This window comes from Perognathus longimembris, chromosome 18 (genome assembly GCF_023159225.1).
Source record: "Perognathus longimembris pacificus isolate PPM17 chromosome 18, ASM2315922v1, whole genome shotgun sequence".
NCBI lineage: Eukaryota > Metazoa > Chordata > Mammalia > Rodentia > Heteromyidae > Perognathus > Perognathus longimembris.
In genome coordinates, this window is record NC_063178.1 from 12,410,985 (window position 1) to 12,434,481 (window position 23,497).

A 23,497-nucleotide genomic window follows, 5' to 3' on the forward strand; every position below is an offset into this window, starting at 1 on the left:
GGATTTCTGAATGAGTGGGAGAAAGTTCTAGAGAATAGTGTATAAAGGAGTGGCACAAAGTAAGATTAGAGAAACAGAAACCCAGGCTAGCCTGGATTAAGATCTTGGTAAAAGCAAAATTCTATTTTAAAAAATAACAAAAGCAGTAAGGGGTGTAGCCTTGGCTCAAGTGGTTGTATCCTGATCAAGCAAGATGCCCTGTACTGCAAAAACTAAACCAAACTCAGTCATGTAGGATATTTATTCTTTCTTATCAAGGTATCAAAATGGTCATTACAGGAAGTGATTAAATATGTAGAAATAAGTTAATCACAATGATTTTATATTCATCTTTTGTGTGCAAAGTTGAAATTATTTCAGGAAATTTGTTTTGGTTTTAACATTATTAAATACTCAAGAAATTTCATGGGGCTGGGGATATGGCCTAGTGGCAAGAGAGCTTGCCTCGTATACATGAGGCCCTGGGTTCGATTCCCCAGTACCACATATACAGAAAACAGCCAGAAGTGGCGCTGTGGCTCAAGTGGCAGAGTGCTAGCCTTGAGCAAAAGGAAGCCAGGGACAGTGCTCAGGCCGAGTCCAAGGCCCAGAACTGGCCAAAAAAAAAAAAAATTTCATCAACAGCCTTTATTTTTTAGACAAGATGGCCAGGCAGTATTTTATAATGGAGTCAAAATTATTACGCATGCTTTTACTGTCCTGTATTTATTTCCAGTATTTCCGATTTATACATCGTTTTGAAACATGTAATTTTTCACAATCTTTTAGAAATCATTGGTAGATGTCAGCTGGCTGCCTACCCAGTTCTCACGTTTTTCTTAAGATTTGCTTTAAAATGTTTAGAATAATCACCACAGGTATCACATGGTGGGGGCTTGGTGCGGCGGGGCCCAGCCACCCAAGTGCGCCCACACCCCCTGACCCGCAGCACACAGACAGAAAGACAGACACCCAGAGGCTTCCCACCCCTAACTTGTGAATTAATTCAAAGCTCTGGGCAAGGCGCTAATAAAGAGAGCCGCGTTTCGGGCCGTGGAGCACATTCGAATCGACACTGCCGGGCCACAGGCCATCCTGGCTAGTGAGACTCGGCGGGCGGGCACACCCACAGACTCTCAAGGACTTACTCCCACGGGCCGCCAGTTTTGAAGTCAGAGCTTTTGCACAACAGCGGAAACTTACCCTGCATCCCTCACCCCGCACCTAGGCTGCGGGGATTTGGGGATTTGCACGGAGCACGCAGCAGCGTGGGAAAACGGCCACGCCCACAGCGTCGGGCTCTCGCTCGGCCCCGCCCGCCCCGCGTGGTGGCTTCACGCAGGCGCACTGGCCGTCTCCCGGTGGCCTTCGCTGACGTCACGGCGCGTCCCGGAGTTCAGCCTCCGCCTTCCGAGTCCCGCGCGGGGGGGTGGGGGTTGGGGGTGGGGGGCTGTGGGAGCGTCGTCCGCCAGAGCTGTTCGGTTCGCTCGCGAGAGTTTGAATGAAAGCACCCCAAGATGGCAGCCGGGGCCCAAGCGCGAAGAGGTGAGGCTGGAGCGCCTGGCTCCCACCCCACGCCGCTTCGCCCTCCCGAGGCCAGCCCCCCCCTCCATCTCGCGGGCTGACCGGACGGCCACCTGGCGGGGCGTCGCTTCCCCCCCCCCCGCCCGCCGCCCCCCGCTCCGCTCACACCGCGACCCTGCGCCCGCTCCCCGCGGCGGTCCTCCGCCTCCGCCTGGCCCCGGCCCGCTGCCCGCCTGCCTCGCCCCGCGGTGGCCCTCGGTGCCCCGTCCCTCCCGGGGCTGGCCCCTCCGTGTCGGGTCCTCCCCCTCCCCGTTCGTGTCTGCCCGTCCCCCTCTCGCGCCGCCCCCCGCGTCGCGTGCCCGCGTGTGACCCCTCCGCGCCCCGGGCAGTGCTGAGGCTTGGCCGCCTTGGTGTGCTTTGAGCTCTCCGGCGTGAGCACGCTGCTTCCGACTGGAAAAGCCCGCCGCGGAGACGCTGACCCGGGACGCTGGGCGTGAGGCGGGTGGTGTGTTGGGAGGACGCGTGGTGGGAAAGGTCCCCCCCTCCATCGCGGGCGCACGGTGGGGGGGGGGGCGGGGAGATCGCCTTCTGGGTGGAGAAAGCCCCAGAAAAAGTGGTTATGCGTGGCTGCTGCGACCCCTGGCTTGCCGTGTAATTTTGTGCTGTTTTTTGTTTTTGCCCAGCAGGAACTTGGAGTTTTATTTTGTGGTAGCTGGGAAATTAACGTGTGTGTGTGTTTAGGCGATCTGAAAGCTTGGAACTTTGCACTACATTCTGGAATTCCGAGGTGTTTCCACCTTATTATGGCTTTATTAGTATCCCTTAAAAATAGTAGTACTTTTAGGAATGGTGGGGTTCATGCTAACTGGTGCAGGGATTTTTTTTTTTTTTTTACAGTGGGTGATGCATTATTCCATATATAGGTGATATTCTTACAGGCTGCTGTTTTTAAAGATACTTGTTTGTGTTACCTACTCAGTGACCTGGGCTCCTTTGTAAGTTCCGTTTGGATAGAAATCCTGGGCATGAGAGGAGAGAGTCTTGTATGTAGTACTGGCTGGCCATCCAGACTCTTGAGTGCCGAAGGCCTTATTTGTTCCTCTCAGTTGTTTATCATCATGTAGATTTATGTTGCTGTGAAAAATAATTTAAAGCTCGATTTATTTATCTGTGTGTGGTTGGGTTGGCAGGCCAGACCATATGATTTTGTGGGCCTATGGACTTGGATGGTCCCCACCCCTTTTAGGGGTTGGATTGGCAGATCCAGAGATTTAAAGCACCATGATCTGAGAGCCAGGGGTTTGGAAGCCCTGATCCGGGCCCTGTGGGGTTTTTGGATGGCTGTTTGTTTTGTGGGTCTTGAACTCCCTGGGAGCTCGCTGTCCCTGAGCTCTTCAGCTAAAGGCTAGCACTCTACCACTTGAGCCACAGCGCCACTTGCTGGCTGTGGGTTTTAACCAGCAGGAGCATTTGGAAGCTATTATAATCCTTTGCCTCTGTCAGCGGACCGAACAAGCAGCTATAGCTGATCTCTTCTTGTACAGGCCTTAAGCTACAAATATTACAGCTCATGAGCCACAGCTTAACCCTCAAGCTCAGCAGCTCTCTGGAACTCTTTTTGTTTTGGTTGCCAGTCCTGGGGCGTGGACTCAGGGCCTGAGCACTGTCCCTGGCTTCTTTTTGCTCAAGGCTAACACTCCTGAGCCACAGTGCCACTTCTGGCTTTTTTCTATATATGTGGTGCTGAGGAATCGAACCCAGGGCTTCATGTATATGAGGCGAGCACTTTACCACTAGGCCATAGTCCCAGCCCAGCTCTCTGGAACTCTTGAGTGAGCAGGACCCTGAGTTGCTTTTCAGCTTTTCACAGATCCTCTTGTCTCCTCTGCTCCTGTTCATTTCTGCCTTGGCTTTCTGGAACTCTTCGCCTGTCACCTCATCACTCCTGTAGCTGGCACTGCTGCCAGGGCGATGCCACCTTTGCCAGCACTGCCGCTCTCCCGCCACTTCTCCTGTCCTTGTTACCAACACAGCTCCCTCTACTAAAGATAACTAACAAACCTAGACAAGAAAAGACTACTGGAGAAAAACCTTTTTATTGGGTCTGCTGTTGCAACACCAGTGAGCACAGCTGGCTCACAGAGTGAGCTGAAAAACCTATTAATATAGCCAGAAAAGGGTGTGTGTACCAGCCATGTAAGTACAGAGTGCCCTTGCACCAATCACAGCCCTGCTGCTGGCCACGGGGGAAGTGTTCTCCCTCTGGCCTAGGTAGAAAGGGCTGAGGGTCACCAGAATTCCCTGAGGCTTGTGATGGCAAATAATAACAACAACAATCCTGCACAAGCTAGTTGACCTGGTTGGTAGTAACTGGGACAATGTACAAGGGAGCCAGAGACTACCTCATCATTAAGCCAGCTGTAGTTGCCATGTAGATTCCTCAAGATGGTGGAGGATTCTGAGCAGCTGGGTGGTAAAGGTAGCTGGGCTGCTTGACTGTGGTCCTTCACTGGAGTCAAGGAACGGTTTGTCACAAGGGTCAAATTACGCTGGACCCCAACAGCTTAATGAAAATAAAAAGAAAGATGAAAAGGGTACTTACAATAATGAAGATTATCATTTGGAGTACCTGACTGTTTTTGTTTGGGGTTTGAGATTTTTGCTGGTCCTGGGGCTTGAACTCAGGGACTAGATGCTGTCCCTGAACTTCATTGCTCATGGCTGGTGTTCTACCACTTGAGCCACAGCTCCGCTCCTAGTCTTTCTTTTTTGTAGTTAATTGGATAAGAGTCTCATGGACTTTGCCTGGGCTGGCTTCCAGTCATGATCCTCAGATCTCAGCGTCCAGAGACTTGGAATTCAGGGCCTGGTTGCTGTCCCTGAGCTCTTTTGCTCATGACTAGCATTCCACCACTTTGAGCCACAGCAGTTTTTGAGTTACCAGTTGAAGGGTGGGGAGGTAAAGGTTTTAAGTTTCTCATTTTTGTTTTAACTGAGTAGCTATTTCATTAGTAAAGAACTCTATTTTCTTATTGTAGTGTGGTGTGTTCCTTGCCTAGTTTCACTTGATACTCTTCAGGAATTATGTAGACAAGAAAATCTCACATGTAAATCGATGGGAGTCACCAAAAGGAATCTAAACAATTATGAGGTGGAATACTTGTGTGACTACAAGGTAGAAAAGGTAAGGCAAATATATAGATCCTTGAAAGAGACCTATTCACACTTCAGTATTTCCTGTTTCTTTAACACAAATAACCTTATATAAACAAACTCTCCTTAATGTTTCAATTTCTAGGCAGTGATTTAATGTCCTGTTAACTATTTGCCAAGTGATATGGACAGGATTTTGAAGTATTAAGTGCTAGCACTAGAATATTTTAAGGTGCTTGTATCCCTCTACATCCAAGTCTTATCTACACGTGGATTACCAAAGCAGTTGATCTCAGGTTGGCCTCTCTGGTTCTTGAATCAGGGCCTGATAAAAGTTCTGATAGTTCTCCCACAATCACCTGAAATGGACCTAGAATTTCAACCAATGTTAGTGCTACTAAATGTCCTCAAGAAGTATCACCATTTGTATTTCAAACACCGAGTTTTAGGAGATTTGGTGGTGTAACCAAATGTCCTGAGTTTCAAAGTCATTTGGGGCTTTTGTTTAGCACCTAAACATTAATGTCATCAAGCTCATCTAACTTCCCTGGGTTTTTCTTTAGTTTGCTTAAAAATTGAGTTCTTCCAACGAATATACCATTTATCAAAATGAATACCAGGAAGTGGAAACAAGTTTTTGGGGAGAGGGCAAAGAATGAGGGGGCAGCAAATGAATGGAGAGAAAGAATGACCAAATGCAGTCATTCTAGCCAAGGTATATTATGAAAAAATGAACTACATAACTTGAGGGTAGGGATGGGAGGGGGAAAATAAGGGAGGATGATGGAAAGGACTGACATTGACAAGGAATTGTGCTCATAGGCTGACTTATGGACTTGTAACCCCTTTGTACAACCACTTAGTATAACAATAGTAAATTGAGTTCTAAGAAGCTTCTTATTTATTTTGCATCTATTATTTTTGAGTATTTGTACAAAGGGGTTTAAGTCCGTTTATAAGTATAATACATCTCGCTCAATGTCATCCCTTTCATTATTCTCCCCTATCTTTCCCATTCTCATTCATCCCTTCAAGTTAGGTGGCTCCATTTTTACATATGTACATTGAATATCATGATTAAGCTTTTTTATCTAAAACTTGTAAATTATATTTTTCAGTAATTCATTTATAACTTACCTCTGGGGAAGAATTCTTTTTTTGGTAAATAATCTAAGTTCTTTCAGGTCAAGGAATCAAGAATCTGGCTTGAACTGTTTTTCCTTCTCTTGAGCTGTCACCAAATCTAGTTCTCCTTTGAAATGTCCATCTTTGGGTATCATTGCCTTTCCTTCTTAGTAAGTTGTATATCCATTAAGCACTTTAACCCTCAGCATTCCCTCACTCCTGAAAGTCCAGCCATCCTCCATAGCCATTTACAAGCTATGGAAGGGGCTGGAATCTGGCCTAGGGGTAGAGTGCTTGCCTCGCGTACCTGAAGGTCGTGGGTTCGATTCCTCAGCACCACATATATAGAAAAGGCCAGATGTGGCACTGTGGCTCAAGCAGTAGAGTGCTAGCCTTGAGCAAAAAGAAGCCAGGGACAGTGCTCAGGCCCTGAGTTCAAGCCCTAGGCAAAACAACAAGCTATGGAAAAATTCATGTCACTGAGAACATCAGATAATCACACATATTGGCTCCATCAAGTACCTTCACCTCTTTTTAGGCTTCATTTCAGGTAAATATCCTAGAGTTACCCAAGCTCAGCACACTCAAAATGGTACCCATTTTCCTCTCTTCAGTCTGCGTTCCATACTAATGGTCCCTGTCTTTGTTAACAGTATCATAGTATTTCTAAGTATAACCTTAATTCACGCTTTAGCTTATCCTTGTCTTATCCTCTAACTCTAATAAATGATCAGGATGCATTATTTCTACCTGTATATTTGCTCCTTCCCAATCATTCCCATTATTCTTTCATAGAATTAGTTACCTAAGACTGTGTACTTACATATTGAAGGTGTTATTAAGATTCACTCTTACATAGAATTCTGTATAAGTTCCTTGTTTAATCTCCATTTGTTCTTTCTCATCAGTACATCTGATTTCTTTGCTTTGGAATAAGCAACCTTACTTTGATCAATTAATATCTCCGACACCTCACTTGTATCCCTTATTTCTTCTATCTAATATTAATATTGGCTTCACTTGTAAGCCGGTATTACTTCAATATACCTCTGTCCTTTTCTTTATCTTTTGTATATTCAGTGTTAGTGGAAGAACTGTTGACCCTGTCCTTTTCCTGTGTGGCCCCCTCCACTTAGCTCAGAAGTAATGTTGCCTCAGTACCATATTCCAAAATGCCATTACACTTTGCAGAACTCAACTCCAATTGCATTGAAGTCTTGCTGAAGACCTTTTAGTACTTCCTATTGTCTACCTGTATAATCTGAGACAAATATTTGTAGATTTACTGAGCACCTACTATGTATGAGTCAGACACTGTTTTAACTACTGGAAACAGCCTAAAAACAGGCATAGCTTGCATCCTAATTTCTTTTTTTGGGGGGGGGGGCAGTCCTGGGGCTTGGACTCAGGGCCTGAGCACTGTCCCTGGCTTCTTTTTGCTCAAGGCTAGCACTCTGCCACTTGAGCCACAGCGCCACTTCTGGCCATTTTCTGTATATGTGGTGCTGGGGAATCAAACCCAGGGCCTCATGTATATGAGGCAGGCACTCTTTGCCACTAGGCCATATCCCCAGCCCGCATCCTAATTTCTTGAACACTTCATGCACTTCTGTGCATTAGGTAGTGGTTAGTAAGTTGGATTGTGTTTTGCGTCAGTCATTTCTCCAATGACCCAGTCACTATTAGACCGCCACACCTTGGTAACTCCATACCATGTTATATGAATATTCTGTTGGCTAATGTATTAGTTGTTTGTCTGTAACTGTGGCTCAACACTGGACATAATGACTGAAGGACAGATTTACTGGGGTTCACAGTTTCAAGGTTCAGTTGCTTGGGCAGTGAGAACATGTGGCAGACAGGAAGTAGAAAGTGAGGCAGGGCCTAGGGCCAGGTATGCCCTTCAAAGGCCTGCCTCCAGTTTCCACAGTCTCCCCAACTAGCTCCATCAGCTGTGAGTCAAGCCTTCCACACCTGAGCCCCTACAGGACATAACAGACCCATGACCAGCTTATGATAAGCCTCCCGAAGCCAACATAGTTCAAAAGCCCTCTGAGACACCAGGCAAACTCAGCTGTGAGCCTCAGAAAAAATTATGTACTTATGCTGGTAGTTCACACCTGTAATCAATCTTAGCTACTCAGGAAGCTGAGAATTGAGGATTGTAGTTCAAAGCCAGCCCAGGGCAGGAAAGTCTGTAAGACTTAGCTCCAATTAGGCACCAAAAGAAAGCCAAAAGTGGAACTGTGCCTCAGTAATAGAGTGCTAGCCTAGCCTTGAGCAAAATTGCTCTGGGACAGCACTCAGGCCCTGAGTTCAAGCCCCAAGACTGGCACACACACAAAAATGGCATCCACTTACGATGGCACAGAGTAAAGGAGGAGTGGGAGGCATAGAAGAGAGGGCCAGGGCCAAAGCCAAATCAAATCTCTGCTGCTTTTCTCCATAGGCTCACTAAGCAAACATTTCAGTTTCTTCCGGTGTTAGGCATTGCATTAGTCTGGGACTCTAAAGAGTAATAAGAAACAGCTCCTTGTTTTTAAAGAACATGGAGCCTAGTGAGAAAGACTGACAAGCATATAATCTATTGCAGTAAATACAGTGGCAGGCATCATTACATAATAGGTCTGTAGGAAGCACATACGGGATTGGTCACAGTTTCTCAGATGATGTGAGTTCCAGTGGGCCTGAAAGAAGAAATACTGCAATTTAGTAGGGTATAGAGAGTGGGAAGAAAAGGAGAGGCAAGGGAAGGGTCCTTCTACCTTGTGAGGTGAACCCATTGATAGGAAAGGCAGTAAAACAAGTGACGCATAATTGTAACTTGGAGACTCATCTGCAATAAGGAAAGTAGATTCGCAGAAAGAAAATGCCACAGATGGCTACATGTTCTAAAAGGTTCTAGTAACCTAGGGAAGAAGTGATGGCCCTTGAACTGAAGTAGGAATGGTGGTAGCAAATCAAAATAGCTGATTGTGTATGGGGCGGGGGGGGGGGGGGGGGCAAAGGGGATTTGTGTGTCAGGGCCTGAGTGGGTGCTGTCCTTGCTCAAGGTTAGCACTCTACTACTTGAGCCACAGCTCCACTTCTGGCATTTTTTGTAGTTAATTGAAGATAAAAAAAAAAAAAAATCCCATGGGCTTTCTTGCCCAGTCTGGCTTTCAACCATGATTCTCAGATCTCAGCCTCCTGAATAGCCAAGATTACAAGCATGAACCACCAGCACATGGCTTGATTTTATTTGTTTAAAGGTAAAATTTTTGAACCTGTGATGCGTAGTTCGGGTAATGGGAATCTGCAATTAAGGAGCTACATCTAGAAAAGTACAAGTTTCTGCTTTGGATAGAATTGAGGTAAATAATATTACTGTTCAAGATCCAAGAATATTAGAGAAGGAACTAGGTTGGAAGTGAGGGAGATAACTTGAGTACACTTTAAGTAAAGGTGTTGAAAATATGGCTCCAAAAAATGAGATGTAATTGGAAAAATAGACCTTGAAATAATTGTCAAAAAGATGATTGAACTCTTGGAAGTGGACAAATGTACCCATTTGTTACCTTGGCAGTTATTTATTGGCCATCTTCCATATCTTGCACTAGAAACTAGGAACTCAACATTAAAGGACATGGGTATAGTGCCTGATAATATGGAGTTTCTAAGATAACAAATTCTGTAAGAATTAAGTGTTCATACAAAGTGTTCTGTTATAGTTGAGGTAAGTGCTAATGTAACAGAAGGTTCTAACTTATCCCAGAGGAATAGGCTAAGTTTCATTAAGGATACTGAGTCCTAAAGAATGAAAAGGTAAGTGAGTTGGATATTGATACAGAACCTTCAAGGAATATCAAGTGTCGGTAGATCATAGTTGACGAGAAGAGAGTGAGACGAGCTGTAGGGTTGATGTGACTTGGGAAGAGCAGCTTCTTATAGGCAACTGGGTTCTGGGCTTCATTCGAGATTGCAAGGAGCCATGTAGTAGCTTTAAGGGAAATAGCATGGCGGGGTGCATACACTGAGAATATTACTCTGGCCATGGTGCTGTGAATGAGTGAAGTGGTAAATGACCATCTAAGCAAAGCAAATGAGAACTGGAAAATGAATCCTGAGAATACTAAGTAGTAGTATCAAAGAGGAGGAACTGTCAAAGAGGCTGAAGCAAACTGGCAGGACAGGCGGTCCTTACTGCACGAGGAATAAAGCTTGAGAGTCAGGAAGAGACGCCAGTAAAAGTGAGTATTGAACAATGTGGGGTCAAAGGTGAATGCACAGAATGTACAACATCACATATACTAAAATTGGAATGATACAAATAAGATTAGCGTGGCCCCTGCTAGATGATACATTATGGCAGTCTCTTTTTAATAAGTTCTTTTAAAACAAAGAATTCATTATGTATTTGAATCACATATGCCTCACATATGGTAGTCCTATTTTTGTTACATATTCAGAAACAGTCTAAGGTGATAGGCAGTTGTGCTTCTTCTGAGGTTCTGAAGAATAAAATTTCATCTCTTCTCACAAACAGATTGTAGTTTAAATCAGAGATGAAAACACATAGTTGGCAGTGGTCAGTTCTTTGGGGGCAAGAAGGGTAGGAAGGACTTCACAAAATAGTTCCTACTTTTTCTTGTTCTTGGTGGTGGTTGTGAGGCATGAACTCAGGTCATGGGTGCTGTCCCTGAGCTCTTTTACTCAAAGCTAGTGTTCTACCTCTCAGAACCACAGCTCTGCTTCCAGACCTTCCTGCCAGAGCAGGCTTTGAACCAAGATCCTAGGATCTCAGCCTGAGCAGCTAGGACATATAGGTATGAGCCACCGGCTCCCTGGCAAGTAGTTCCTACTTCTATAGAAAAGTCAAATTAAATGAAGGTTCGATAATTATTTGACTTAGCAACTTGAAAATTAAAATTGTCTAAAATTGGCTCTTTCCTTAACATTACAGTTTTGTCTCAGTTCAGCATTCTGAACATTGAACGTAGACTCTCTCTGTTTCTTGGGACTTGTGTAAATCTGTGTGTGTGTGTGTCTGTCCTGGGACTTGAACCTAGGGCATGGAGGCTGCCCCTGAGCTTTCTTACTCGAGGCTAGCAAAAGTAAGCCACAGCTCCAGGGTTTGGTTGTTAATTGGAGATAAGAGTCTCATGAGCATTCAGACCCTGGCTGGCTTCTGTTAGAAATAGCTCAGGATATTGGGGTGTAGCATAGGAGTAAGGACACCTCGTGTAACTTGGCAAAGCTGTTTACTTTTGTGGAATGGTGCGCCAGTTACTAGCCAAAAATCTGGCAGGCAAGCACACAGAGCAGGCAGGCTGGGCCCTTTCTATCCCTAACCCAGCAGGCCCTCCTGCCCCTCTGCTGAAATTGGCTGAGCTCCGGGTCAAAATTAGCAAAAGGATGTGGTTTAATTAGCAGGATGCAACTAAAATTCAAGGATTTTCTAACAGGATGTCTTAGTACAGCAGGAAAAGGATGTAACTACCATATAATTTAACAAGGGCCCAGTGGGCGAAAGCAGGAACTTTTCAGAAAACATTTCTCACAAGATAAACAGAAAGGAAGCAAACTACTTTGATAGAAAAGAGCTTTCTTCACACTTGAAACCTTGATCCTCAGATCTCAGCCTTCTGAGAAGGTAGGTTTACAGACATTAGCCACCATGCCCAGCAACTCATGTAAATCTTAGCTTCAAGCTCTTGCCTATTTCTTATCCTGCTTGCAGTATTCCTTAAATAAACACAGTCTTTCACAGAGTAGTTTGTTCGACTTCTTCCCTTTTCTGGTTATCTGTCCTACATTGATTTTTCTCTATTTTTAGTGAGGTTGACCATCGTAAATATTTTGGCATTTAAATGTGTGTTGAATTGCTATTTCACCTGTTATTGCTTGTTCTCCCAATGAGATTTTACTACTGCAATGCCTTATGTTTCATCGTGCTTCTTACTGACAAAACTTTCAAGTACTTAGTAGAGATACTAGAACATGTGAATTAAATGCAGTAGAAGAAAGTGTCTTTAAGAAGAAATACATATGCTGCATTCCAAATTACCCAGGGGTAACTTACGGGTCACTCTTCCATTTCTGTAGGTAACCAGGAGTTGCTCACAGATCAGAATAAGATACTGATATAATAGATAAGACAAAGAGTGTGGAGTTCTATTGGGAATTTTAGGTTATTGAACTGAATTTGTTTCATAAAGTCAGTGAATTTTGTGGGTAAAATTATCTTGTTTTTCAAAATGGAAATATTTTTTTACTTTAAAGATGAAAGTGTACAAGCCCAAAATAAAAGGTTATTAGTATTTCTGTACTCTTTTGCCAAAGCACTTAGGTTTTTATGTATATTTATTATTTTTTTTTCTTTTTTTTTTGCCAGTCCTGGGGCTTGGACTCAGGGCCCGAGCACTGTCCCTGGCTTCTTCTTGCTCAAGGCTAGCGCTCTGCCACTTGAGCCACAGCGCCACTTCTGGCCATTTTCTGTATATGTGGTGCTGGGGAATCGAACCCAGGGCCTCATGTATACGAGGCAAGCACTCTTGCCACTAGGCCATATCCCCAGCCCCTTATGTATATTTATTATATACAAGTAGTCACTAATATAATTCACAATTAAACTTAGTCAAGTCACTTACAAGTGACTTAAGTAATCCTTACTGTGTACTATTTGAGAAGTAAACTTAAGTGGTAAACTTCAGTTTTTCTAGATGGTAATTTAATCATGTGACCTAAAGCCAGTTTCTGTTTCTCTCATGGATTTTCTGGCAACATTTATTTGGCATAGCTCAGGGATATAGTAGGGAAGACCTACGGCAGTAAAACCAGGCCCAAGGTTGGATTGCTTTCTTGTGGCATCAGAAAAAAATTTTAATTTAGAATTAAGCAGAAGTTTTTAAGATCTACTGTAGTGTAAAAGTACCAAATTGTGAGAGGAAATTTTAAGCCTTAAGCTCAATTTGACGAATACTTCAGTGTGCACTAGACTTATTGCTATACAGTCCCATAGAAATCTGGATTTTGTATATACCTTCAGACCATATTAACCAATTTTAACAGATGAAAGTATATATTGCAATTCGTTTTCAAATGGAAGCAGAATTCTTTTCATAGAAATAATTTCTTATTGAATAGAATATTGAACCAGTTCCTGGGTTTAATCCCTAGCACATGCACATACACACATGCAGTGCACACACACACACAACACATACATACATATATAGTTTCATGTGTCAAATATTTATATGTGTATATATACGTATATACATGTAATTTCAACATGCAGTTAGTATCTTTAAAAGTCAGGTGTTTTCCTTTTTTGTACTGTCTTTGAAATTCAATGTGTATTCTACTTAGAGCACATTTCAATTCAGACTAGCCCTACTTCAGGTTCTCCATGGCTACATTGCCTAGCAGTGACTTAGACAATGAACGTTGAGAATATTTAGAGACTATCTGACCATGACCTTGCGGAATATAAGTTCCCTAATGTCCAGTGATATTAAGGTATTGAGTATTAGACCACAGAGAACTGCCTCCATCTGTGTGGGCCAAGTAAGCCACTAACCTAGGAGCTAGTTAGCTATGGGACCATGTTTCTGCAACCAAGATAAATACTTTTTTGTTTTACCTAATTTTCTGTTTAGTAAAATGCTTGTGGATTTCAATGCTTTTATCATATTTTTGTCAAACATGTTGTGTTATATCTAAATTCTGTATTTTACATGATATAAGGGAAAGTAGTCTGATTTGTATGATTTGGACTTTGTCAGGACCTTGTGAACATTTACATACTCTGAACTATTACTAAAAAAATGGTGATAGCTCATTCTTTAAATTATTTTAAATAATTGACACTATCATAATCTGATTTGCTTTTTTTATATTTTAAGGATATGGAATATTATCTTGTAAAATGGAAAGGATGGCCAGATTCTACAAATACTTGGGAACCTTTGCAAAATCTCAAGTGTCCATTACTGCTCCAGCAGTTTTATAATGACAAGCATAACTATTTATCTCAGGTAATGAAAGGCAAAGCAGTAATTCCCAAAGACAACGACAGAGTTTTAAAACCTGCGGTTGCTGAGTATATTGTGAAGAAAGCTAAGCAAAGGCTAGCTCTGCAGAGATGGCAAGAAGAACTCAACAGAAGCAAGACTCATACAGGAATGATACTAGTTGAAAATACTGTTGACCTGGAGGGCCCACCTTTAGACTTCTTCTACATAAATGAGTACAAGCCAGCTGCTGGGATCAGTTTAGTAAATGAAGTTATCTTTGGTTGTTCATGCACCGATTGCTTCCATGAGAAATGCTGTCCTACAGAAGCTGGAGTGCCTTTTGCTTACAATAAGAACCAACAAATCAAAATCCTACCTGGCACCCCCATCTATGAATGCAACTCAAGGTGCCAGTGTGGGCCAGATTGTCCCAATAAGATTGTACAAAAGGGCACGCGGTATTCACTTTGCATCTTTCGAACTAGCAATGGCCGTGGCTGGGGTGTGAAAACCCTTGTGAAGATTAAAAGGATGAGTTTTGTCATGGAGTATGTTGGAGAGGTATATTCAGTTTACCACATAGCAAATAATATGTATGTATGGTTTATACCTTGTACTGCAGCAACATAAATACTTCGTATGTCTTTGTTATCATTTGCAGATATATAGGAATTCATTTTCAGGTTTAAGAGAAGGGTTCATTAGCATGATTAGAAATATCTTTATATGTGAAAATTAAGTTATCAAGTAATCTTTCAACAAACTAGTCATTAGACACAGCATGCATATTGTTTTAAAGTATAACATCTATCTTTATATAAACATCATAAGAAAATCAGTCCTAAATACATACTGACTTTGAAATTAGAAGTTATAATTTACTTCATTCATTTGGCCAAATAATGGTTAAGTTGAATTAACTACTCTATCAACATGATGTTTTCTAGTAGACCAATGGTTTATGAGTATTATAAAATACACATTCATTGTATCCATAAGAAAAATCTCTTTATAACTTAGCCACTTTGAATTGAATTCTGTAAATTGCCAAATACTAGTAAATTTATTTTTATATGTATGCATAAGTATAAACTAGTATTTCTCATGTGCCACCATACTCTTGGAATAAATAAGCACCTTATTTTACGAGCGCTCTCAACTCTAAAGAAACTGTGGCACAGAGAAATTGAGTAATTTGCTCAAAGCCAATTGAGTAAAAGGCCTCAGTAAAAAACAAGAGGCAGAATTCAAAACTCCAGAAGGACTCTTTTCACTGCACCACAGTTTCTTGAACTGAATTATGGGTAAAGCTGTGACAAGAAAGATACAAGTGATACCATATATCTGGGGTTATTCTATCTGGTTACTTGGATTATTTGGGATTGATTCATGTATAATTACATGTATTAATCTAGAATTTTGAAATGAAGTCTGTTTTGAATCTTGTATTTTTTTGCATACTTGGAAATTACTAGATCTTATACAATCTCATTTTTTTCTTTTTTTTTCAGTTTTGGCTCAGGTTGGGTGCTGGTGGCTCATGCCTGTAATCGTAGCCACTCAGGAGGCTGAGATCTGAGGATCACGGTTCAAAACCAGCCCGGAGATAAGAGATAAGCTCAAGCCCCACAACCAATAAAAAAGAAAAGAATAGAAAGTTTTGGCTGAATGAATGCAGCAGCCAGATTTGGTTGATAACTTTTTGGTTTCTTGAGCTATTTTCATGGTAAAGCTGTGTTCTTAAGAGCAGAATTCTAGATGACATTTTTCCCCTGTGGCACTGGGATTGTACCAGAGCCTCACACATGGTAGTCAAGTGCTCTACCACTGAGTTACATCCCTAGCTCCTGGATGGTTTTGAACTATTGCTATTTCCTGAATACCTGTTCTATGAAGTTAACTGCAAATTTATCCTTGCTTCTCTCCTGTTTTGTAACATACTTCCATTTGTAACTGCATAGAGCTTGGTTATAGAAAAACAATACCTTCAGAGCATAAATGTGCTGCTCTTCATTCAGTTTTAGGCTGCGGAGAGGAGGGTTTTGAATGCCCTAATGAAAATAAAAAGAGTGCTATGTTTCCACCTATTCATTGTCCCCCGTTTTATTTAACAAATTATTTTTTGGTATCATTTTTCCCTACTTCTTCACAAATAGCTCTTCATTTTTTGTGAACATTTGTTTTGATAACACTTGAATTTTTTGTAAATTTTTTTAGGTTTTAATATATTAATTGATTTATGGAATGGATGTTTCTTTAGTTCAGCAATTAAAAAAATATAAAAAAAATACCCCATAGAATAGTATGCTATGGTTTTGCTGGTATAATGTTACCAGGAGTCCCAGCAGCTTAGGAGGCTGAGGTAGGAAAGTCACTTGAGCTCAGGAGCTTGCGAACAGCCTGAGAAACATAGCAAAACCCTGTCTCAAAAAAAGTAAAGAAAAAAAAACTATAGTAGCTTTTTCTCCATAGGTAATCACAAGTGAAGAAGCCGAAAGACGCGGACAGCTGTATGACAACAAAGGAATCACATATCTCTTTGATCTGGACTATGAATCCGATGAATTCACGGTGGATGCAGCTCGATACGGAAACATTTCCCATTTTGTGAATCACAGTGTAAGGAATACTTGATTTATAGACAAGACCAATTCTTCTTGGTCCTGTTTAATGATTTTTCCATAAAAGATAATTATCTTGAAACTATAGACTCTACTGAAGTATTTTAATAGTAAGGGCCACTCCTGCTATGTCCTGGTTTTTCCTGTTCTAGGAAGGTAAACATTGAGGTGCTTAGAATACCATGTTTTGGTCTGGTGGTGGTTCACATCTGTAATCCTAGCTAATCAGGAGGTGGAGATTGCTAAGATCACAATTTGAGGCCAGCAAAGGCAAAAAAAAAAAAAAAAAAAAAAAAAAAGGCAAGTGTGAATGTGAGACTCACCTGGGCAATTTTGGAAAGCAGAAAGGCTGGTGGTGTGGCACAAGTGATAAGAGTGCCTGCAACAAGCACAAGGCCCCGAGTTCAAACCTCATCCCTGACCCCTCCCCCACAAAACCCATCATGTTTGCACAAGTCTTAGGTTAGTTCATGTTAACTTTCTAACAAGTAACAGCACCACATCAGAGGAGGAAATGAAAAATTTATACGAGTCTGTCATGTCTTAGGGAGGTTGACTCAGTAAAATCTTAGACCATGAAGTACTTTCTCCCTTACCCACATTTTTACTTCCCATAGTTTGTTATTTATAGTCAGCTGCAAATATTCAATGGAAAACTTAAAAACAAATTAAATTGATATGTTACATGCGATTCTGAAAGATGAGATCTATTGCAGTTCCGTATCACCCTATTAAGAATGCGAGTCAGCCCTCTGCCTAGCATGCCCACGCTGTGTAAATTACCCACTTGTCACTGGGTCAACTGTCACACTATCACAGTGCTTGTCTGAAAATGACCCTATTTTGCTTAAGATAGCCTCACACACAAGAGCCGTGATATGCAAGAGAGATGGAAAGTGTTTTCCTGAAGGGGAAGGTACAACTCGATTTTGAGGGATCCATCACAGTTGCCTAATTTTAGTCACACTGATATAAGTTCAGTTTATCTTAAGGATAGCACATAATGCATTTGGTACTATGTGTAGGTCCAGGCATCTACCAAGGCTCATGGACTAGGTACCCCATGAGGGATGGGGAGGACCACTGTGCAGCTGAAGATAAATGTATTTCTTAGAATGTGAGCATGTTATGCACATAATTGTTTGTGGATTATAGAAGCAATTAGGATTATTTTTCCAAATTAGCATTCCTTAAATGTTTAATTCACACCTTAACAAACTTGGAGTTGTAGTCCTAACAGAATCTTATACTCTAGAAACTATGTCCAGAAATAAGGGAAGTGAATAGTTGCTGGGCACCTACAAAGTGCTAGGAAGAGAAAGCCAATGTGTTCAATATTAACTCAATTTTATAGATAATAAAATTCATCTAAGAATAAGTTAGATAGCTGATTATAAAGATGTCATCATGTTAAAAATTTGGTTGATTGCACACCAAGAAACTGGTTTGTGCTTTAGCAGTGAGAGGTGAGAAGCCTAACTACATTTTTAGTTTTTACAGTTTGGCTTTAAAGTTTGCTTGCTGTTTGCGGAACTGGGGTTTGAATTCAGGGTCTCATGCTTGCTAATAAACAGGCACTTGACTGAGCTACACACCCAGCCTTCTTTGCTGTGGTTATTTTTAGATGGGCTCTCGCAGTTGGCCCAGGTCTCTGTGTGGCCCATGATCCACCTATTTTATGCTTTCTGGATGACAGACATGGACCACCATACCCAGCTTCTGTTAAGATGGAGTCTCAAACATTTTCTTCCCTGTGCTGGCCTGGAATCTTCCTCATCTCAGCTTGCTACATAACTGGATGACATACATTACCACCACAGTCAGCTACTGGTTGAGAAGGGATCTCATGAACTAGTTGAGGCGGTTAGACTCAAATTGTAATCCTCTCCATCGCAGACTTCTGAGTGGCTTAAAGATGAGTCACTAAGAATTTTTTTTATACTTATTTATTGTCAAAGTGATGTACAGAGAGGTTAGTTTCATACTGTTAGGTCTTGGGTACATTTCTTGTACTGTTTGTTATATCCTCCCTCATTCCCCCCCTCCTCCCTCCCCCTTTCCCTTTCCCCCCATGAGTTGTTCAGTTGGTTTACACCAAATGATCTTGCAAGTGTTGCTTTTGGAGTCATTTGTCTTTTTATCCTTTGTCTCTCGATTTTGATACTCCCTTTCACTTCCCTAGTTCTAATACCAGTATACACAGTATCCAGTCTACTCAGATGAGATACAGTGATAGTGCGGGGACAACCACAGGAAGGGGATACAAGAGGATCATCAATTACGCTGGTCACAGCAGAGGATCACAAGAGCCCAATAGCTATGCCCCTATGAACGCATAAGATGATGCTAAGTGAAATGAACTCCATGTTATGGAAACAAGTGTTATACCACTGTTGTAATTACTCTCAACATGCCATGTGAAACCGTAGCTTCATTTGTTGAATTTTTTTCTTAATAAATCTGAGGTGCAATAAACCTTTAGTGTCTCAGGATTGGCTTCAGGATTCCCTGCAGGCATCAAAATACTTGAATGCTCCAGTACCTTAAGTAATAATGCTATGGTATTTGCATAAACCTACTTACGGAATATTGGCAGGAGAAATCAGTTTATACATGTTCAGTACACAGTATGAGTACAATTTTCTCAAATATTTTAATTCATTTTTTGAATCAACTTAACTGGATACAACACCCACAGATAGCCACCTCTCAACATAAATATATTTTATTAAACACTTGTTTTGATATATCTATATAATTCTTTAATCTCTCTAGTTGCATATTCCATAAGGTACAGTTCTCAAAATGTTGAACAGATCTAAATAAATAATGAAACTCTGTGACATAAAATTTGAATCAACATAGTTACAGATAAAACAATAATAAAATCATTTGAGAGTAGATGATCAAGATTGGCAGACTTGTCAATTGTTAAAGTTGCATAGTTGTACCTGCAGAATTATTGCATTATTTTCTCTTGTGTCTATCTGAAATTTTTAAAAGGGAAACAGTATTTTTGAATGTGCATTCCATGATAAACAACATAGCCCATAGAACTGTAAAAATGAATACTCTGAGCTGGGCACCAGTGGCTCACGCCTATAATCCTAGCAACTCAGGAGGCTGAGATCTGAGGATCGCAGTTCAAAGCCAGCTTGGGCAGAGAAGTTCATGAGGCTTATCTCTAATTAAGCACCAAAAAAGCTCAAGTGTAGGGTGCTAGCCTTAAGAAAGCCCAGAGACATTACCCAGATTCTGAGTTCAAGCTCCAGAATTGGCCCAAAAAAAAAAAAAAATACCCTGAGAAGTTATTTTTTTTATAATGTGGCATGTAAAAGAACTCCTTGACAACACTTACATGGCTCTCATGTTCCTTTTCAGTGTGACCCAAATCTTCAGGTGTTCAATGTTTTCATCGACAACCTTGATACTCGTCTTCCCCGAATTGCATTATTTTCCACAAGGACCATAAATGCGGGAGAAGAGCTGACTTTTGATTATCAAATGAAAGGTATGGTTTCCAAGTTTCATTGTGAGAGTATCATTGGTGTTCGTTTCAGTATGAGGAAGTCTATCTTAAGACCTTAAATTACCAGAACCAAATTAATAAAATGAAAGAAATTGCCAGGCTCACACCTGTAATCCTAGTTACTCGGGAGGCTGATATCTGAGATCCTAGGTCAAAGTTAGTTGGGCCAGAAAAGTCCAAGAGACCCCAGAACCAGTAAAATTCTCGATTGAAGGCATGGTTCACGTGGTAGAGTGCTAGGAGAGCACAAGCCAAGTAAGTGAGTGTGAGGCCTGGTTACTGGCACCAAAAAAAAAAAAAGATGAAATCAATTGAGGCAATAAGACTTAATCACCTTCCTTAAGGTCCAAAGTTCACTAGTGGCGAGAGCCAGAGGCCAAGTCTACTTGACTTGAGCTGGGGAATTAATGGTCTCTCTTTTTTTTTTTTTTTTTTGGCCAGTCCTGGGGCTTGGACTCAGGGCCTGAGCACTGTCCCTGGCTTCTTTTTGCTCAAGGCTAGCACTCTGCCACTTGAGTCAAAGTGCCACTTCTGGCCATTTTCTGTATATGTGGTGCTGGGGAATCGAACTCAGGGCTTCATGTATATGAAGCAGGCACTCTTGCCACTAGGCCATATCCCCAGCCCCTGAATGGTCTCTTTTACATATCATATCGCCTACTGATTTGTCTTCAGAACTTCCATTTTGGAAGTCCATTACAGCATCTTTCTCAATACTACTTGTATGAATATGCTCACACTTGTGAAGATTTACTAAGAGATATGTCTTCTCAGAATATCCATATTTATAAATACAAAGGGTAGTAACTTATACTAATGGTATTGAGTAATGGTGTTGAGGTTACTTGCTTCCTTAAAAGAACCTTTTAAATGCATTCTAAATAGTCTTACTGCTCCTTTTTTTTTTTTTTTCTTTTCTTTTTTTCTGTATCTTCAGGTTCTGGAGATATATCTTCAGATTCTCTTGACCTGAGCCCTGCCAGAAAGAGGGCCAGAACTGTATGTAAATGCGGGGCAGTGACCTGCAGGGGTTACCTCAACTGAAACTTCAGGAAGTAGGCCTGATGAGAACTATATCTTTTTTCTGTAATGTTACTATTTAAAGCATTTGGGAACCTTTGTATTATCAAGACTATACCTGTTAATCTATAGTTCATATTTCAAGACATTTGCCAAAATCATCACTGTTGATTCTGAAGAGGACTCAGGGTCACAAAAACTAATTTCTCATTTTAAGCATACATATTTGGTGATTAGAAACCAAACGTGGAAGACAAACGGTTTACAGATGAACATGAATGCTTGGTTTTTGTGGCCAGGGAGGCAGCCCCTTCCATGGTTGAAGATGCTAAACTTGTAAGGTTACAGGTGCTGAGATGCAGCATTAGCCCTGATTTCAGAGAAACAGTTGATCCCATTTGTGAAGATAAACACATTCTGTTTTTATCACTAGGTTGTTATTCCTGTTGAATACTTGCTTATCTTACACACACATTTGAACAAATAGGCAATGCTGAATTTTTTATACTTTTTCCTTAAAAACATTGGCATTTCAATTATATGTACAAGGTATAAAATTAAATGTAAAATGTTTAAGCCTGATTTCGTAGCTTGAAGCAATCTATAGGTTCATCATCTGAACCTATAATTCTCCAAAGATATTTTGATCCTATAAAAGTAAAGAAAATCCCTGAAAATTAAAAACAAAGAACAAACCCTCTCTGAAAGTTCAGAATGAGTGGACACAAAACTTCCTTAAAAGGGAAGGACCATGGGACCAGGAGGACTTTTTTGGTATCACAGGCAAGAGAAATGGAATTCTTTAAAGTGCCACTTACAAGGAGAATGTTGTTGAACACCTCTGCTCCCAACAGTACAAGGAGATATTTAGGGAGCTACAACACCCAGCAGTCAAGTTACACCACTGACCTGACCTTCCGTGTCAGGAAGGCTCACGCCTCCTTTCCACACAACTATTTTTATATTTCCTGTGGATTCTTCTTAAAAAGTATACTTGAATGAGCATATTTCGATGTAATAAAGCTAAACTTGGCTGAAGTATGTACCGGAATTGAGATCTTTTATTAGTTGACCTGTAAAAACTGAAATCAGATTTTCCTTACTATACTGTAAGAACTCAATAGGAAAGAACCATCTGCAGCTTTGATTTTGGAATTTCTAATCATGGTGTCCAACAAGAAAATACATGTGGCAAATATAGTTTGCAGTGTTCCTAAATAAGTTCTTCCTAAGCCCATTGCTGGAGGCTTCAGTGATCTACAAGGTGTGAAACTGAAGAAGGCAGCTCTTTATCCTTTACCTTGTTGGAGAAGCTCTATTTTATTGTTAAATTGCAATCATGTGACTTTGTATTGTTTGCATATTGAGACTTCTTACTATATTTACTAATCCAAATCTGTGAAGTGTATGAAACATTTTAATGACATTTCCTGTGTTTCCTTTATGAGAAATTATTCGTGTAGTGCGGTAGTGAGGCGGCTTCACACGTTTGCAGGCTGCCCCTGTGCCAAGCTCACTTTGACTCTCAGGTTAAACATGTTATGATCTTCCTTTTCTAAAATATCAGCTCACATTAGTTATACAGAAAAGGATTTCATTGTTCATCTGTGACAGTATGAATCCGGGTTTCTATAGTTCATTTAAATTTTATTTTCCTTTTAAGCATTCAGGCACTAGAATATTAAATGTACAATTAAATAGTAAAATGTCGATTCTTCTGAAAGTGAGCAGTTAAGTCAGCAGTATTTAGTTGTTCTATGCTAAATACTCCCTGGAAATTGTAAGAAATTTTACAATTCAGAGCTAATATTGAGTAAGGCTTGTACCCTTTACTCATATACTTCTTATAAATCTTTAAGACTTTGCACAGAAGGTAACAGGCTTTGGGTGTGTGTCTGTGTGTGTTGGTCATGAGGCTTCAAACTCAAGGCCTGGGCACTCACTGTCCCTGAGCTCTTTTGCTCAAAGCTAGTGCTCTACCACTTGAGCCACAGTTCCACTTCCAACTTCTTCTGTGATTAATTGGAGATAAGAGTCTCACAGATTTTACTGCCTGGGATGACTTCAAACCATGATCCTCACATCTCAGCCTCCTGAGTAGGTAGGATTACAGGTGTGAGCCACCGTCACTCAGCTTTATAATTGTTATTATAAAGTTGATGTACAGATAGGTAAATTACCAAAGTCAGGTAATGAGTACATTTCTTTTTGGACAATGTCATCCCTTCCCTTGCTCTCTCCTAGTTTTTCTTCTTCATTCCCCACCCACAAGTTGGGATAATTCATTTTCAATATAGTGTCTACTGAGTACCACTGCTGTATTTGTTCACCTTTTTCCATTTCTGTGCTCCCCTTACCATCCCAAAGACCGATAAAGACAAAAAGAAAATAGAAAGAAAAAAAAAAGAGAAACCAACACCTTGTTTCCAGTTCCTGAAGTTCATTTCAATAAATATATGATCAAAGACATACAGGCATTGCGCCTTGTATTCCTCCCCTAAGCATACCTTCCTTTGGTCTCACTGTGTATGAAAGCCTAGAGTCTTGTA

At 41.1% G+C, this 23,497-nt stretch overlaps 1 protein-coding gene across 2 annotated transcripts; it reads left to right on the plus strand.

Annotated features, from left to right (window-relative positions):
• The first annotated feature begins 1,403 nt into the window (after positions 1–1,403).
• On the plus strand, positions 1,404–22,146 carry Suv39h2 (SUV39H2 histone lysine methyltransferase). 2 transcript variants are annotated; one of them, XM_048367487.1, is made up of 6 exons: positions 1,431–1,524; positions 4,542–4,687; positions 13,668–14,339; positions 16,251–16,397; positions 19,781–19,910; positions 20,866–22,146. In XM_048367487.1, exons 1-6 carry the CDS (start codon positions 1,497–1,499, stop codon positions 20,970–20,972), a joined length of 1,230 nt encoding a protein of 409 aa, XP_048223444.1. In that variant the 5' UTR covers positions 1,431–1,496; the 3' UTR covers positions 20,973–22,146. The 2 variants fall into 2 exon arrangements, with proteins under 2 accessions (XP_048223445.1, XP_048223444.1); XM_048367488.1 differs by lacking the exon at positions 4,542–4,687 and having other exon boundaries at positions 1,404–1,524.
• Positions 22,147–23,497: the final 1,351 nt, after the last annotated feature.